We start from the raw sequence: 15,429 nt of genomic DNA on the forward strand, positions 1-15,429 counted from the left end.
TAAAAAAAATAGGATCCATCTCTGCTGCCTCTAAGAAACATACTTCACCAAAGACAGAAACAACTTTAAGGTAAAAGAGGTATTCCAAACAGATTTAGGAAACAAGTATATTCTAGTATCTGACGCGACTCAAACCAAAATAACTCAAATGAGATAAGGTCACTTCATAAAATACACCAAGAGGAAGGATAGTACAATCCTAAATATATGCACATACACAAGTATACCCATTTGATAAATGGGTATTTTTTAGATGTAAAACCACAGATAACCCCAACACTAAGATAATAATAGGTGACTTGAATAGAACACTCAGCAAAAGACAGGTCATCTAGACAAAAACTAAACAATCAAACTCCATACAGCAAATGGACTCAACACTACAGATTGACAAAAACACTGACGAATAACTCTTCTCGGCAGAGTCCACGATTTTCCTCCAAAACTGACCACCAATTAGATCACAAAGGAAGCCTCAACAGATAACAAAATTAAAATATCCTGTATTCTAAAGCTAGGTATCAGTAGCAAAACTATAAAAAAAAGAAAAGTGAAAATTGAAGAAAAATTTAACACACCAAATCTATGGGACATAACAGTCATGAGGAAAAGTATTAAAGACCTAATATCAAAATGTGAGATCATATTAATAACTTAATGATGCTCCAAAAGACCCAAGAAAAACAGGAACAATCCAAACCCCACAACAGTAAATAAGGATAATCAAAATCAGATAACAAACATCAACACAAAGAATCAAAAGGAAGAGCTTGAGCTTTGAAAATAATGACCAATGGCAGCTGGCTCTGCTGTAGAGTCTGCCTTTAATCCCAGCTATGGGACAGAAGCAACAATTATTGTATTGCCATTTCAGTAACTGCTTTCTAGTTGGATTTGACATGTACTTTACAAAGAGGTAATTTCATGCCTGGTCAAAAGTCCATGGCTGGTGAAGTCGTACAGGGGTTCGGGCCTGCTCACCAGAATGCCAAAGTCCTGAGGCATCAATCAAGTGGCAAAAGAGAACACAGTGAAGTTGCCAACCCAAGTGCTGCAGGACAGTTTGACTCAGCAATCACATCCCTCTCTAACAGTCAAAGCCCATAAACTTTCTCTCTGATGTCAGAAACAGGCAAAAGCTGTGCTTCTCCCCCAACCCCAAGAAAGCTGCAGGTTCTGGAATTTTGATCCATTCAAAAGGAAAAAAACTGTTCAATATGCTTTCCTTTCCATGCCAACTACTTCCACCCAGTAAATTCTACAAAGAAAGATAATTTCACATTATCTATAGCAAGAAAGGGAGACACACACAGAGCTCCATGCAGACACACTCAGCAGATTGCATTCTCCTTTTCACATAGGAATTTTAACTCAGGCCTAATCAAGATTCATACTTTGATGTAGAGAAAAGTTCGTAACTAATCTGTACGGAGGTGCGTACACAGACACTGTAGTTAAAATAAGGAGGCACACCCCAAGGTAAAGACTTGTGTTTCTCTAGATCAACTGGACCTCTAGTACAGAAGCTTTAGTAAACGACTTGTGTTTCTCTAGATCAACTGGACCTCTAGTACAGAAGCTTTAGTAAACTTCATTTTTTCATGTTATCTCCAATTTACAAAATATATAGTACAGGGGGAAACTCACTGAAAATACTTCGTCTTCCACACTGCAGAGTATTTTAGAAGAAAGCTCTTCACAGCACAAATTCTCTTCTGCTGTTGCCACCAAAGCAGCACAGCGTGCAAATGCTCTATATAATTCTGACCAAGTTTTAAGTAAAGTCTTCATGGTAGCCTAATAACAAAACAGAAGTTAGGTAAACCGACACCAGCATATTAAAAATAACAGGATTAATACATTTGAGACTGTGAAAAGTGAGACATCTAAGGTGTCAGAGGGACCTGTTATAACTCCCTATTATAGTCTATGTGAACAGTATCAGAAATTACCAAAGGTCAAAAGTCAAAAAAGCCTATTTCACCGTCTTTGCCTTCGCACAAGTATTCCTCCACCCCACAATACTAATTTCAAGAAAAATTAGAGTTGGTGCTAATCACATATAAAGGTAGTATTTCCAGAAAGGAAACCCTTACAGAAGCAATATACATTCTTACCATGGGAAATGTCTGAGCTGAAAAAATGTGGCTTATTGGTAAAGTCAATGCACCATAGATGGCACTAAAGTTATGTTCTAAGGCATCACCTTGATTAACTTCATTAGTCTGAAATACAAAATATGGAATTAGACATATTACCATCTAATTCAAATCCCACCAGGCCTTAGCCTAGATAAAGTATGACCTCAGTGAGATGAACTAAAACCCTATGCAGACTCAAGATGGGATCACATTCAAGTATGGTGAGGTCACATACAAACAAATAGCAATCCACCTGCCATGGCAGACGGCTGAAATTATGTGGATACTATTCCAGGTATGGTATGGACTGCTGGCTACCACTATTAACAGATGAAGGCCAGATTCTCTCAGGGCTCCAAAACTGAAAACCAGACTCCTAGTCTTCAGAATTCTGATAGTAGAGGTTTATTTATTTATTATTTATTATTGGAGCTAGAAGTAGAGCCCAGTGACCTGGAAAGGTAGTACTTTTTTTCTTGGGCTTCACTCTAGTATAATATAAAACAGTTAATTTAAAAAACAAACATTCTCTTGTTTTCACCACCTGTTCATGTGAATTTGTTCTCCAAAACTTTTGGAAACTGAGACATGGAAGAGAAACAGACAGGGACAGGGAGACTCTACGACCCCCAGAAAACAGTATATTGATTGTGGTGTTTTGAAAGAAAACCGCCCCTGAAAGGAGTGGTACTAGTGGGTGTGGCTTTGTTGGATTAGGTGTGGCCCTGTTAGAGGAAGTGTCACTGCAGGGGTGGGCTTTGAGGTCTCCTTTGCTCAAGCCTCCTTCAGTGAGGCACAGTCCACTTTCTGTTGCCTTCTAATCAAGATTGTAGTCAGCACCATGTCTGCCAGCATGCCGCCATGCTCCCCACCATGATAATAGACTTAAATCTCTGAAAATGTAAGCCACCCCAGTTAAAAACTTTTTTTTATGAGTGCTGTGGTCATGGTGTGCCTTCACAGCAATAAAAACCTTAACTGAGACACTGATTTTAAATTCTGAAACAACCCTAAGCTCCCAAGCTGTAAGTTATACTTCACACATGTTATCACAGCATTTAGAAAGCTGAGGAAAGAAGACTATGAGTCTGAGGCCAGCCTGTTCTAAAGAAAGCTGCTATAGAGGGACACCATCTAAACACACAGAACCTCAAATATTTCATAAGAAATTAGTCAGAGGGGGCTGGAGAGATGGCTCAGAGGTTAAGAGCATTGCCTGCTCTTCCCAAGGTTCTGAGTTCAATTCCCAGCAACCACATGGTGGCTCACAACCATCTGCAATGGGGTCTGATGCCCTCTCCTGGCCTGCAGGCATATACACAGACAGAACGTATACATAAAAAAATAAATATTTTTAAAAATTATTTCTTGGCTGTAAGGAAAGACTTTAAAAAAAAAGAAATTAGACAAATTAACTAATAAAAGCCCCTGCTACCATTCAAAAAAAATTAAGTATTTTTAATTTTTATTTAAACACATTACTTTCAAAATAGGGGGAAACTAACATGGTGGTAGCAGAGGCAGGGGACTGTGCCAAGCACAAGTTCAACCTGATCTACAAAGGTTAGTCCAGACCCCAGGGAGGGAGCCACAGCAGCTGTGCAGTACCTGATGAATCACATCAGTCAGAGGAGTGACTATAATACTCCACATTCTCCAGAGATGCTCCTTGTTTGCCAACTGCTTCGCATTCTGATTAATCACACTCAGTACAGAATCACTAAAAGCCAATGGCGAAGTTGGACCAGAAAGTACACATCCTACAAGTGTTTCCAGATTGAGAAAAAACCTAAAAAATTAGAACAATGTATCAGAATGAGTACTTCATCCAGAAAGACATTTATGCATTAGCAAAATTCTAAAATTAACAATTGAACACAAGAAATGGTGAAGTTGTCTGTTTTTTATTTATCTCCCGAGGCTCTAACACAACTACCAGCCTCTAATCACAACCAGCTACCCACGTATCCCAAATATCAAATTATGACACAAGAGCTAGAGAGAAAACTCAAGAGCACTTGTTTTTTCCAAAATCTGGGTCACAGTTTCCTGCCCCACACTGCCACCATCCATGATTCCACATCCAAGTGATTTGACATGGAATCTGGCCTCCAAAGGCAGTAAGTCATATACATGGTGCAGACACACATGCAGGCAAAACACACACATACACGCATACACACACAAATATCTTTTAACACAAGACCTGGTGACAAACCCCAGCATTGGGGAATCAGACACAAAAAGATCTACAATAAGATGGCCCTGGGCTACAAAGCCACATCACAAAACACAAAATGACCAACTGAGCTTAGTGGGTTATCTATCTGTAACCTAGCAATTAGGAGGTGGAGGCAGAACTGCCACAAGTTTAAGGCCAACTTTGGCTGTATATAGACAGGATGTTTAAATAAAGAAAAACTTTTTAATTCTAAAACCAATTTTAAACTCATTCATTATATAATCATCTTTCATGAAAAAGAAAAGAGGGAAAAACCAGGCAAGGGACTGGATTAGTTGTACAGTTTAATCCCAGCGGAGATAGGCAGATCTGAGCTCAAGCACAGCCTGTTCTACATAGCCAGGTTAAACATGATGCTAAATAAAAACACGGTCTAAATAAAAACGCTGAAAAACAAAAAGGCCACAGTGATTGATACACTTCTATCCTAGAAATTAGCAAGTGGAGAAAGGAGAAATCAGTTCAAGTCAGTCTCTTTACATAGTGATTCGAGGCCACCGTGATTGATACTCATGCAACCGTGACAGGACTTAAAATAAAAAGCAAGGTGCAAACTTACTTTTCATCTGCAACACCACATTCTAAAAGATTGTTGTTAAAAATTAACTGGATTAAGAACAAAGCTGGAGTTCCCTGAAAAGAAAACAAAGTCACAATTCCCAATAAAAAGAACAGTTTGTTTTCTACAAGCATTTAATATGATTTATTTTAGAATGAAAACTTTTAGCCTTAGAGTATGATGCCAACAGCAGTTTATTTCAAAAACTACACAGTGCAAGGCATAGCGGCACACACTTTTAATTGTAACAGCCAGTAAACTGAAGGGGAAGAATCTTGAGTTCAAGGCTAGTGTGGGATACCTAATGAGACTCTGTCTTCAAAACAAAACAAGCCAGGTATGACGATGGCACTATGTATGAGTTTGAGATTTAGAAGCAAGCCTGGTTTACAGAGCATGCCCTAGGCCAACTAGGGCTAAAAAGACAGTCTTAATTTTTTTCTTTTGAAAAAAAGATAGCTCTGTAGTTAAGAGTGTTCTGCTCTTACAAAGGACCAGGCTTCAGTTCCCAGTACCCTCATTAGGTGGATCACAACCACCTGTAAATTAGCTGCAGGAGAATCTAACACCTTCTCCTGGCATCTCAAAGTACTGCTATCCCACATTATTGAGATACAAAGAAGCTAATAAAATTAAATGAACAGTAAAGAAAAATTAAAAAAAAAAAAACCCAAATCCAATGCTATTCTCTGATCATAGTTCTCCCACGAGAAATCAAAGATGGTGAGGCATCAGATGACACACCCTAGAACTTGCTGGACTCAGAAAACCCATGTTTCAAACAACAAAGTATATTTCACACTACTAAGCTAATTATTATTAAGCTTTCAAATACTTTAGTAGTAGCCAGTAATATTACTCCATACAAACAAACGGAAAACATTCTTTCGAGTCCACTAATAAACCCAGGGAAGAAAAAAGGTCATCTGCTGGCACAATACCATCTTTTATTTTTCACAGCAATCTATTATTCTGCATAAAAGGTTTTTAACGTAACCAACCAACTTCAATTGTCATTTAAGAAATCTAAAGGAATTTTTGTTTTGCCAATCTTTATCATATCACTACACTACATTTAAGATACTTGCATTAAGAATATCCATATTAGCAACCTGATATGCTGGTGAACCTAATACTTTCTGAGGAAGTTCTTTAACTGTAATTTCCATGAGAACCTAAGAAAGAAAGATTTTACAATAGTTAGCGATAAAAACCTGTTCCTAAGTAAAAACTTTACATCATCTATGTTTCTAACTTAAGTAATCATCACTTGTAATTTATTATAGTATATTCCTAATATATATTTACATTGTGATTCATTACAGTATATTCATAGACTATTTTGTATAATATATTTACATTATATTCAAATTATTGTTTATGTTTACCTTATTTCAAACGTTCAAAGAGAAAATATGGAAGAACTACTTTTACAAGTTTTTGTTATAGAATAAAAAGCATATATGAACAAATATCCATAATTTAACTATTTTTCTAAAAATGGACCTTCATAGTAGTTCACTGTTATAAGAAACTCTGCAAGTTAGGTGGTGGTGGTGGTGCTCGCCTTTTAACACCAGCACTCAGGAGGCAGAGGAAGGTAAATCTCTGAGTTCGAGGGCAGCCTGGTCTATAGAGTTCCAGGACAGGCTCTAAAGCTACCCTGTCTCGAAAAACAAACAAAAAATCACATACACACCAAACAGGCCTAAAAGGCCTATTTAAACAGCTTGTTAGCTTAACTACAAGTCAATTCTCAGATTATAAATCCAAAGATGCTAGAGTCTCCTAAACTGTTCCAAGTCTTCCTGTGCTTGTAATAATATGAACTACAAGGTGTTAAGTGTCATTAATAGTTACCTTAGTAAAGACATTTTTAGCCAATTTTGGAAATACACTAAAGCTGACAATATTAATTTGTGCCTTGTCCAGACTGCTTTGTAAACATAAACTCATTTAACTATTTAAACTACTAAGTACACTTTTTACAAATACAAATTCAGAACTGATATGCCACATAAGCAAGGCAATTAATTGTCCAAATTCCCTTAGTTAGACAAAGATTCAACCTAATTTGTTCTAGAGTCCTTAATACCATCTACTATGCTATACCAGCACAGTGTATTTAACGATATTATTTGTTACACTATTATAAAAACTACGTTATTTTTTCCAACTTATTTTTTTCATTCCTACTATTGAAGTTTTTAAAGAATACTGAAAAACTGACAGTTTGCTATTGTTACCAAGCACCATAAACATTGAAATTTGTTCAGTTTAAGTTGCATGTCTCCCTTTAACAACACTGTAGATGTCTATAGCTGCTACTGCTACAGCTATTTACTATGCAGGCTTCAAATGACACTTGAATGGCAGTTACAATAAATACAGTTAAATTACTAGTCAATATTTGGTTTTATAGGTCTGTGCCAAACATTAACTAAACAGTATCAATATAAACTGAATCTCAGAATTAGACTTTAAGGCAATTTATAAATATATTTACCAGTGTTTTTGGTACAGGAAATACTTCTGACTTCACTATGTTTTCCAAAGATTTTAGTAAGAGAGTCAAAACTTCAGAACCTGATCTTTCTTTTCTGTTTCCTATGAAAGAATAAAAGAAAGGCTATAATTCCAAACATGTTTTAGATGAGTATATCTACTAAGAGCTATGAAAATTTCATTTTAATTAAACAATTTAAGCAACTTGTTAAAGGATTAAAAGATTAATTTCATAAACATAATACAAATAAGGTTTATACTGGCAAGTGAAGCACTGCACTTGCACCTGTGAAGGTCACTTAGCAATGTAATAGTACTTACCTGACTCAGTAACTGACTTCACCAAGCTAATTAGCGCCTTCCAGATAGCACTAACTACAGCATCTGTCAAGGAAACAAAATTTTTTCAGATAAGGTTCAGTTCCTAGTAACCCATGTCTAACTCCAGTTTCAAGGAATCTGATGTCCTCTTCTAACCTCCTTCAGCACCAGGCTCTAGTACACATATATACACAGGCAAAATACTCGTATATATAAAATAACTCTAAGAAAACAAGAAAGCAAAACCTATTCTGCGGTTCCTTATACTAACAGCAAAATGAGAATTTGACTATTTATAAAACCACCATTTCAATCTTTCTTTATAGAAATTAAGCCTTTTAAAAAAGGACGTGTTAACAATGGGCCTGTCCTATAACAAAGAATAAATGTTTTCACTTTTATCTGTATTTTCTAGGTTGAATGCCCATCACTTCTGCAAGAAGGAAAACAATGATTTAAATGGTAAGTCATGCCTGGTGTACACACTTATCCATTTCACTTAAGAGTAAGAGACAAGCCGGGCAGCGCACGCCTTTAATCCCAGCACTCAGGAGGCAGAAGCAGACGGATCTCAGTGAGTTCAAAGCCAACCTAGTCTACAAAAGCTAGTTTCAGGACAGGCTCCAAAGCTGCAGAGAAACCCTGTCTCGAAGTCAAAGACAAGAGGACTACCACTGGTTTCAGGTCAGATGATTTCCAAAGAATACAAATTTCCCCAGCCTAGACTCCATAGCTACACCTTTTATTAAATAAACAGTATCCTTTTATTTATTGAAAACAAAATAAATAAAAAGAACCAAAACAAAATAAAATGTCTCAGCAGGCACTTTTGCCAAATCTGATAACCTGAGTTTAATCCTGAGACACAACTGACATTAGTGGAGGAAAGAACTTCCAAAATTTGTCCCGTCTTTCACACATGTGCCGTGGAAAAGCCTTAATGCACACATACATGCATAATAGGAGAAAATATGCTTTATTTTACCTACTTATTTTTGGGTGACAGGCTTTATGTTTGAAAATTGGGTCTACCTTAAGTGAGTGACCCATTTTTCTCAGCTTCTCCAATGCTCGGATCATGTTTGCCACCATACTCATTTTGAAGCACGGTATCTTTGTTGTCTAGGGTGGCATCAAACGTTTGGCAGTCTTCCAAACCATAGAGGTCTTACCACCTCTATTATGCATTATCTATCTCTTAGTACAATCCAACTATTTTCTTTTCCTATGTAGTCTTGGGTGTCTGAAACATGCTAGATAGACAATGCAGGCATCAAATATCAGACTAGCCTGCCTCTCCCTCCCCAGTGCTGTCAGCCACTCCTGTCTCCCAGTTATAATGGTTTAACACAAGTTACTTCAAGGAAAAAAATAAGCTTTTCTGGTGCACAAATAAATATTTGGTTTTGTTTGTTATTTGAGACAGGATTTCTTTGTGTAACACTTGCTGTCCTCGAACTGGCTCTGTAGCCCAGGCTGGCCTTGAACTCAAGATCCAAATCCCTCGGCCTTAGGAGTGCTGTGTCGTAAAGGTGTGTCACACCAAAACTCAGTATTATTTTTTTTCTTTTCTTTAAAGGGCTGGGGAGATGGCTCAATGGGTAAAGGTTCCTGCTTCCAACCCTGAGAGCCTAAATTCCCAGGACCCACATGGTGAAGAACTTGAGTACTAAAAAGTTGTTCCAACATCCCCATGTGTTGTCGTACGTGTAGGGCCAAACACATGGGAACACATAAATGGTTAAAAAAAATAAACGAGACTTTTGAGTTTAAAATGTCCTAAATTTGGGCTGGAGAGATGGCTCAGTGGTTAAGAGCATTGCCTGCTCTTCCCAAGGTCCTGAGTTCAATTCCCAGCAACCACATGGTGGCTCACAACCATCTGTAATGAGGTCTGGTGCCCTCTTCTGGCCTGCAGGCACACATGCAGACAGAATATTGTATACATAATAAATAAATTAAAAAATAATGACTATAAAAAAATGTCCTAAATTTATGCCAGGAGGTGGTGGCACATGCCTTTAATCCCAGCACTCGGGAAACAGAGGCAAGCGGATCTCTGTGAGTTCGAAGCCAGCATGGTCTACAAGAGTTAGTTCCAGGACAGGCACCAAAAACTACAGAGAAACCCTGTTTCAAAAATCAAAAAAAAAATAAAAATAAAAAAATAATAATAATAATTGTAATAATCCTAAACTTACCTGAAGCATCTTTTCCAACTGCAACAAAGCTATCATGAACAGCAGTGATAAGTGTATGTGCATGCTTAGAGAAGAAAGAAGGGCTGCTGATTAGTGGGTACTCCAGTGGCTCTAAAGGAGAAAATAAAGCAATCAAGTCAAAGATTTACGGAGCAAAATTTTCAACAAAAAAAAAATTATCTAAAAAATGCTTTTACTTAAATTTATACTTATTTCACTCAACAATATCACTATTAAGTTGTTGAGAACGAGGCCTCTCCTCCATCCACCACAGTAAGTTTTAGATTGTTTCAAACACATGAAATTATTTCCAAAACAAATACCTAAGCTTAATACAAGCTTGTGTTGCTTAGCAAAATTCAAGACTTCTGGACCCAACAAAAAATGAAGCATCATTTCCAGTCCCAAAAGCTGAATGGAAGGGATTGAAGCCATTCCACCAATATTTGAACTCGGACTCATGCGTGGTGTTGCAGGAACTCCTTTAAAACAAATACAAAATCATTCAAGTTATACTTCCTAGCAATACAATATACCTTCAGAAACATGACAGACACCCTGAAATTAATATTCAAGCCTTTCTGAAACTTGAATAGAAAATCTAAAACGCTGAAAAAGGTTGACATATATTAAAGACAAATAATTGCTTTCTAAGGCCGCTTTAAGTGTCTTTTAAGGTCCATTTTCAATGCAAGCAAGTAAATTTTTGCTACTTTCTTAGTCATTCCGAGTTGTTTATTGGCATCAATTCGTGTAGCATGAAATGAGCTGGGTCTGACTATACACCTTTGCAATCCCAACAACTGCAGGAGGACTTTTGTCAGTTCAAAGCTAAGCGGGTCAACACAGTGGGTTCCAGGCTAGCCAGAACTGGATAGTGAGAGCATGTCTCAAAACATAAAGAGCTCTCATCAGTCTTAAATAACAGGGGGGGAATTTCAAATTTGGGCTATATACAAAGATAAAAAGAAAACCGAAAAAAAATATTTTCCAACCACCCAAGCAATCCAATTAAAAGGTGCAAAATCAGTAACAAAATGACTAACAATCAATAACAAAGAGCATAGATAAGAATGCATTAGAGGTGTGCCCTCTAATCCCAATATTTGAAAGGTAGAGGTCGTCTTGAATCAGCAATTTAGGACTAGCCTCAACAAGTTCTGAGACAGGCTAAGTTATAGGAGATTCTCAAAAAAACAAAAAGAACATTTTGCTTAAAGGTCACCAGATGAAAGTGCAACAACTCCTTCAAAGACTTTTCAAAAGAAAAGGAAAGAAATCTCTTTCTCTCACCTTTATGTCCAGGAGTCAGTGGACTCAGTGGACTTAAGCCAGGAGACGTAGATCCTCGAGATGAACTGCCTTGCGGTGAAGCAACACTATCAACACTTATTGTACTCTGAATCAAAGGCACACAAACCTAACAGATGAAAAGACAAAACAGCAATAGTTTCATTGTCAAGTGTGTAAAAGTTTTACAAGTTATGTGCTTTTTTTGAGGCGGGATTTCAATGTGCAGTTCAATGTGCAGTCCTGTGTGCCCTGGATCTCACTCTGTAGACCAGGATGAGCTTCAACTCAGAGATCCACCTGCCTCTGCCTCCAAAGTGCTAAAGGAATATGTCACCAACCAGCAAGATATATATTTTCTCAAGAAGCAATCTTAATTCTCCTGATATGGCGATAGAGCAGGTCAATTAAAAATTTAAGATCTTCTACGTTCTAAACACAAAACTGTTTTTAAATCTAAACATGACTCAAGTTCCAGGCCAGGAGAGACACATTGGTTAAAAAAAAAAAAAAACTGAAATGCAAGACAAGTTTTCTTTTTCTTTCTCTTTTGGTTTTGTTTTGGTTACTTTGGAGACAGGGTTTCTCTGTCTAGCTCTAGCTGTCCTGGAACTCACTGAGGGCAGGAGCCCTTGAAGAGATCCCCCTGCCTCTTGTCTCTCAAGTGCTCAATTTAAAGGCATGTGCCACCACAACTTGGCAAAGAACAAGATTTCTATACTTGTATTTATTTGCCTGGGATATGTGTTTTAGTTAGTTCTATATTCTAAACAAAATTGCACACATTAACTTTGGCAAACAAATTCTGAGTTAGCTGCACATGCTACTGGTGCATTTGTTGTAGTTTTCCTCCCCAGACAAGGTTGCCTACATCCCAGGCTTTCCTGGAACTCAACATACAACTTCTTTTGCCTTTACTTCTTGGGTGCTAGAGATAAAGACATGCACCAGCACACTCCACTTTTTGTGGTCCAGAAGTTTGACTCTAGGGCAACAAGCATAATGAGCAAGTATCCTGTCAATTTATGTACACCCTCATACTTTAAGTTTTTAAATTCTTCTTTGTTGTTGACTATTAAACAAATGGTTAGGTACAGTCTAATCATAGTCCCTACCACTAAGCAATATAACCCCTGCTGTGCAAAGCTTCTGAGAAAAGTAACATTAGAAAATAAAGACAGACAGGGCTAGAGAGATGGTTCTTTAATTCCAATCCCAGAGATCCAACAAACACCTTTCTGGTCACCTCTGAGATGAGGCACAAAAGGAATGTAGACATACACGCAGGCAAAACACAAAAAACGCTGGAGATGGTTCGGCAATGAAGCACTGGCTGCTCTTCTAGGACCTAAATTGGATTCCCCACATCCGTAGTACTCACACTCTGATAACCCCTGTTCAAGGATCTGAAGCTTCTTCTGGCATCAGAGGGTACAAACACACTACACTATGTAGGCAAAACACCCATACATAGAACAAATGAGATAATTTTTAAATGAATATTCTACACTGGTATGTTGGCATTTGCTGACTAGCGGTTTATGGGTACTCCATCTTAGGCCTCTGGAGAATAGTGTGCAATAAAGAATAAAAGACCTTTAAAAATAGATACCTAACAAAAAAAACACTTCTGAAATTAGAACGGTTAGAAATTAAGGACACATGTCAGGCATGCTGGTGAATACTTCTAATGGCCAGCTTGATCTACATAGGGAGTTCCAGCCCAGCAAAGTGCTACAAAATTAAGACCCTATCACAGGAAACAAAAATCTACAAAGACACATGAATCTAAGTTAATGGTTAATAATTACGATGTTACCTGTTCAAAGTTGCCAGGAAGTTGAGGTCCGAGTCTTATCAGTAAATACCACCAGACTTCTAGTTTTGTTAATGCTAATGTTTCTGCTCTCACATGGATGGAACTCAAAGGCTGCATTAACAACTTGAGTCTTTTTGCACTACAAAGTATATCTTAAAAGAAAATATGGATAAAGTAAAAGATTACTATACCAAAAAAATACAGAATAAACTCACTTTGACAAACTCTAGTACTGCTGGACGAAAGACAAAGAAGAAAGAATTTAAAGCTATTTACATACCTGGGTTTAAAGCAAAATTATCTATTAAGCTTTTCCAAGCAATGAAAGCTATCTTTTTAATCATGGGTGTTCCACTACGGAAGCCCAGTTCTTCCAACTGTAACAAAGAATTGATGAAACTCCCACTTCGGTGCAAGGCCTAGAAAAGAGAAAACGCATCAAAATAATTCATTTATTCACTTGATACCATGTTCTTGGCTCATAATCAGTAAACAAAGGTCACATTGCATACAACATAAAAGACCTTTAACATGAGTAATGAGGATGTTTTAAGCAAATTAAAAACAAGCTAAAGGTATGGGGGAAACAGACAGCTTGTTCAATAAAGTGCTTGTGCATTGATAAGGACTCAAATTAAATCAATCCTCAGAACCCAGGTTCAAAAGCTAGGCAGCTGGATGTGGTTGAATATAGAAGGCAGAGGCAGGCAAATCTGCCTTCAAGGTAATTCTGAGGAACAGAGCTCTAGCCTAGACAGGACTACATAATAAGAGCATGTCTCAAAAAACAACCCTGGACAGAAAGGCCCATGAGAAGGCTCAGCACAAAACCCTGAAAACCTGAGTTTAATCTCCAGTAGCAGGAAAGAAAAACTTAACAAAGTTGCCTTGACCTCCATGTACACACCGACATTTCTGTGAGTGCACGGACATATAACACATACACCACATATGCTGTTGTAAGGACAGACATGGTGGCAAAGACTTGTAATCCCATTGCTAGAAAGAAGCCTGCCTCAAAGACAGATGTTAGGAGATAGTAACAGATGCCTTTAACACCAGCAGAGAGGCAGGTGGATCTGCCACCCTGAGTTCACTGGGAGCCTATAATGAAGGTATGAACAACTCCCTCAAAGAGTCCCAATGAGTCTGATGGGTGTCGTTTCTCAACACATCATTCACACAAATAAATATAATAAAGAATCGTTTAAAAAAAAGGCACATGGCACTTAATGGCACCACCTGAAGTTGAGTTCCGGCCTCCACATGAATGTGCACGTTAATGTGCATCAGTGCACACATAAGCATGCACACCCACACATAAGCTGGGCACAGTGGTGTCCTGGGCTTGTGCTATGGTGGTGAGCAGTGAGCTCCAGAGCAGCCTGAGTGTGGGATACTCTTAATGTAAAAATTCTGGCATATTCAAATTATGAAACTATCAACTAGTTCTTTATCTGTGGTACTTACCTTTCCAAGAAGTTTGACAAACAAAGGCCACAATTTTAATACATAAGTTTCATTTTTACTCATGAACAGCTTTTGGAGTTCTGAGATTAATTTCTGTAAACAAAGGTAATTATTAAAAGTATTATCAATACTTCAAAAAGCAAAAATATCCACAAGTCTAAAAAATTTTCAAGCATTAATTTATTGAACCAAATAACCTTTCCAAGTGTGAACAAACACATCCTCCACAGAAAGCAAAAGCTGCAGCATAGCAATGTGAAGAAGCTAATAGTTAAAAAAAATCTACAAATACCAGTTTCATGTTCATCTGACCATCCACATTATTCTTTATTATACACATGATTAACTAGAATTCAAATGACACTATAGTGATCTTACACTAAGAGCTTCATAGTAACAGATGTCTAAAAGCTCAAGAGCCTATGAAACAGCTCAGTGGGCAAAGGCACTTACTGCTCAAACCTTACCATCTGCAAGCCTACCAATGAGACACCCAATTTGCCCTCTTATTGGGCATGGTGACACATGTCTTTTAAATTCATTACTCAGGAGGCATAGGCAAGCTGATCTCTGTAAATTCAAGATATATCTGGTCTACACAATGAATGTCATATTGAGACTGTATCCAAAAATAAAAGCTATCATTTGATCCTATGTGCACCCAAACATGTATATCCTTGCACCCAAGCATGTACATCCTAGCATTCACAATATACACAGAATAAATCTGAAAAGCAATTTAAAAAAAAATAAATGTTTTCACTCAAATGTATATATAGATCGGTCTATGTGGAGAATTAGTAATAAAAATTGACCTATAAGGAGAAAGCACATTAGTGAAAGTCTTAAGGGATCTTTCCATAGCTCCTTCCAAATCTCTG

At 37.5% G+C, this 15,429-nt stretch overlaps 1 protein-coding gene across 7 annotated transcripts in view; it reads right to left on the minus strand.

Annotated features, from left to right (window-relative positions):
- Positions 1–15,429, minus strand: part of Rif1 (replication timing regulatory factor 1) — a 51,789-nt gene that overhangs the window by 25,549 nt on the left and 10,811 nt on the right. For 5 of the 7 annotated variants that reach the window (XM_075985247.1, XM_075985245.1, XM_075985250.1 and 2 more), the window contains exons 8-20: positions 14,549–14,641; positions 13,359–13,497; positions 13,079–13,230; positions 11,263–11,389; positions 10,293–10,451; positions 9,970–10,080; positions 7,769–7,831; positions 7,449–7,549; positions 6,031–6,117; positions 4,943–5,016; positions 3,750–3,930; positions 2,118–2,225; positions 1,648–1,797 (exon numbers count right to left, since the gene is read on the minus strand). In XM_075985247.1, the coding sequence (XP_075841362.1) occupies positions 1,648–1,797; positions 2,118–2,225; positions 3,750–3,930; positions 4,943–5,016; positions 6,031–6,117; positions 7,449–7,549; positions 7,769–7,831; positions 9,970–10,080; positions 10,293–10,451; positions 11,263–11,389; positions 13,079–13,230; positions 13,359–13,497; positions 14,549–14,641 (1,545 nt within the window). The remainder of the gene's footprint in view (positions 1–1,647; positions 1,798–2,117; positions 2,226–3,749; positions 3,931–4,942; positions 5,017–6,030; positions 6,118–7,448; positions 7,550–7,768; positions 7,832–9,969; positions 10,081–10,292; positions 10,452–11,262; positions 11,390–13,078; positions 13,231–13,358; positions 13,498–14,548; positions 14,642–15,429) is intronic. The other 2 variants (XM_075985249.1, XM_075985248.1) reach the window with 1 other exon arrangement.

The sequence above is a fragment of the Microtus pennsylvanicus genome, chromosome 9, assembly GCF_037038515.1.
Source record: "Microtus pennsylvanicus isolate mMicPen1 chromosome 9, mMicPen1.hap1, whole genome shotgun sequence".
NCBI lineage: Eukaryota > Metazoa > Chordata > Mammalia > Rodentia > Cricetidae > Microtus > Microtus pennsylvanicus.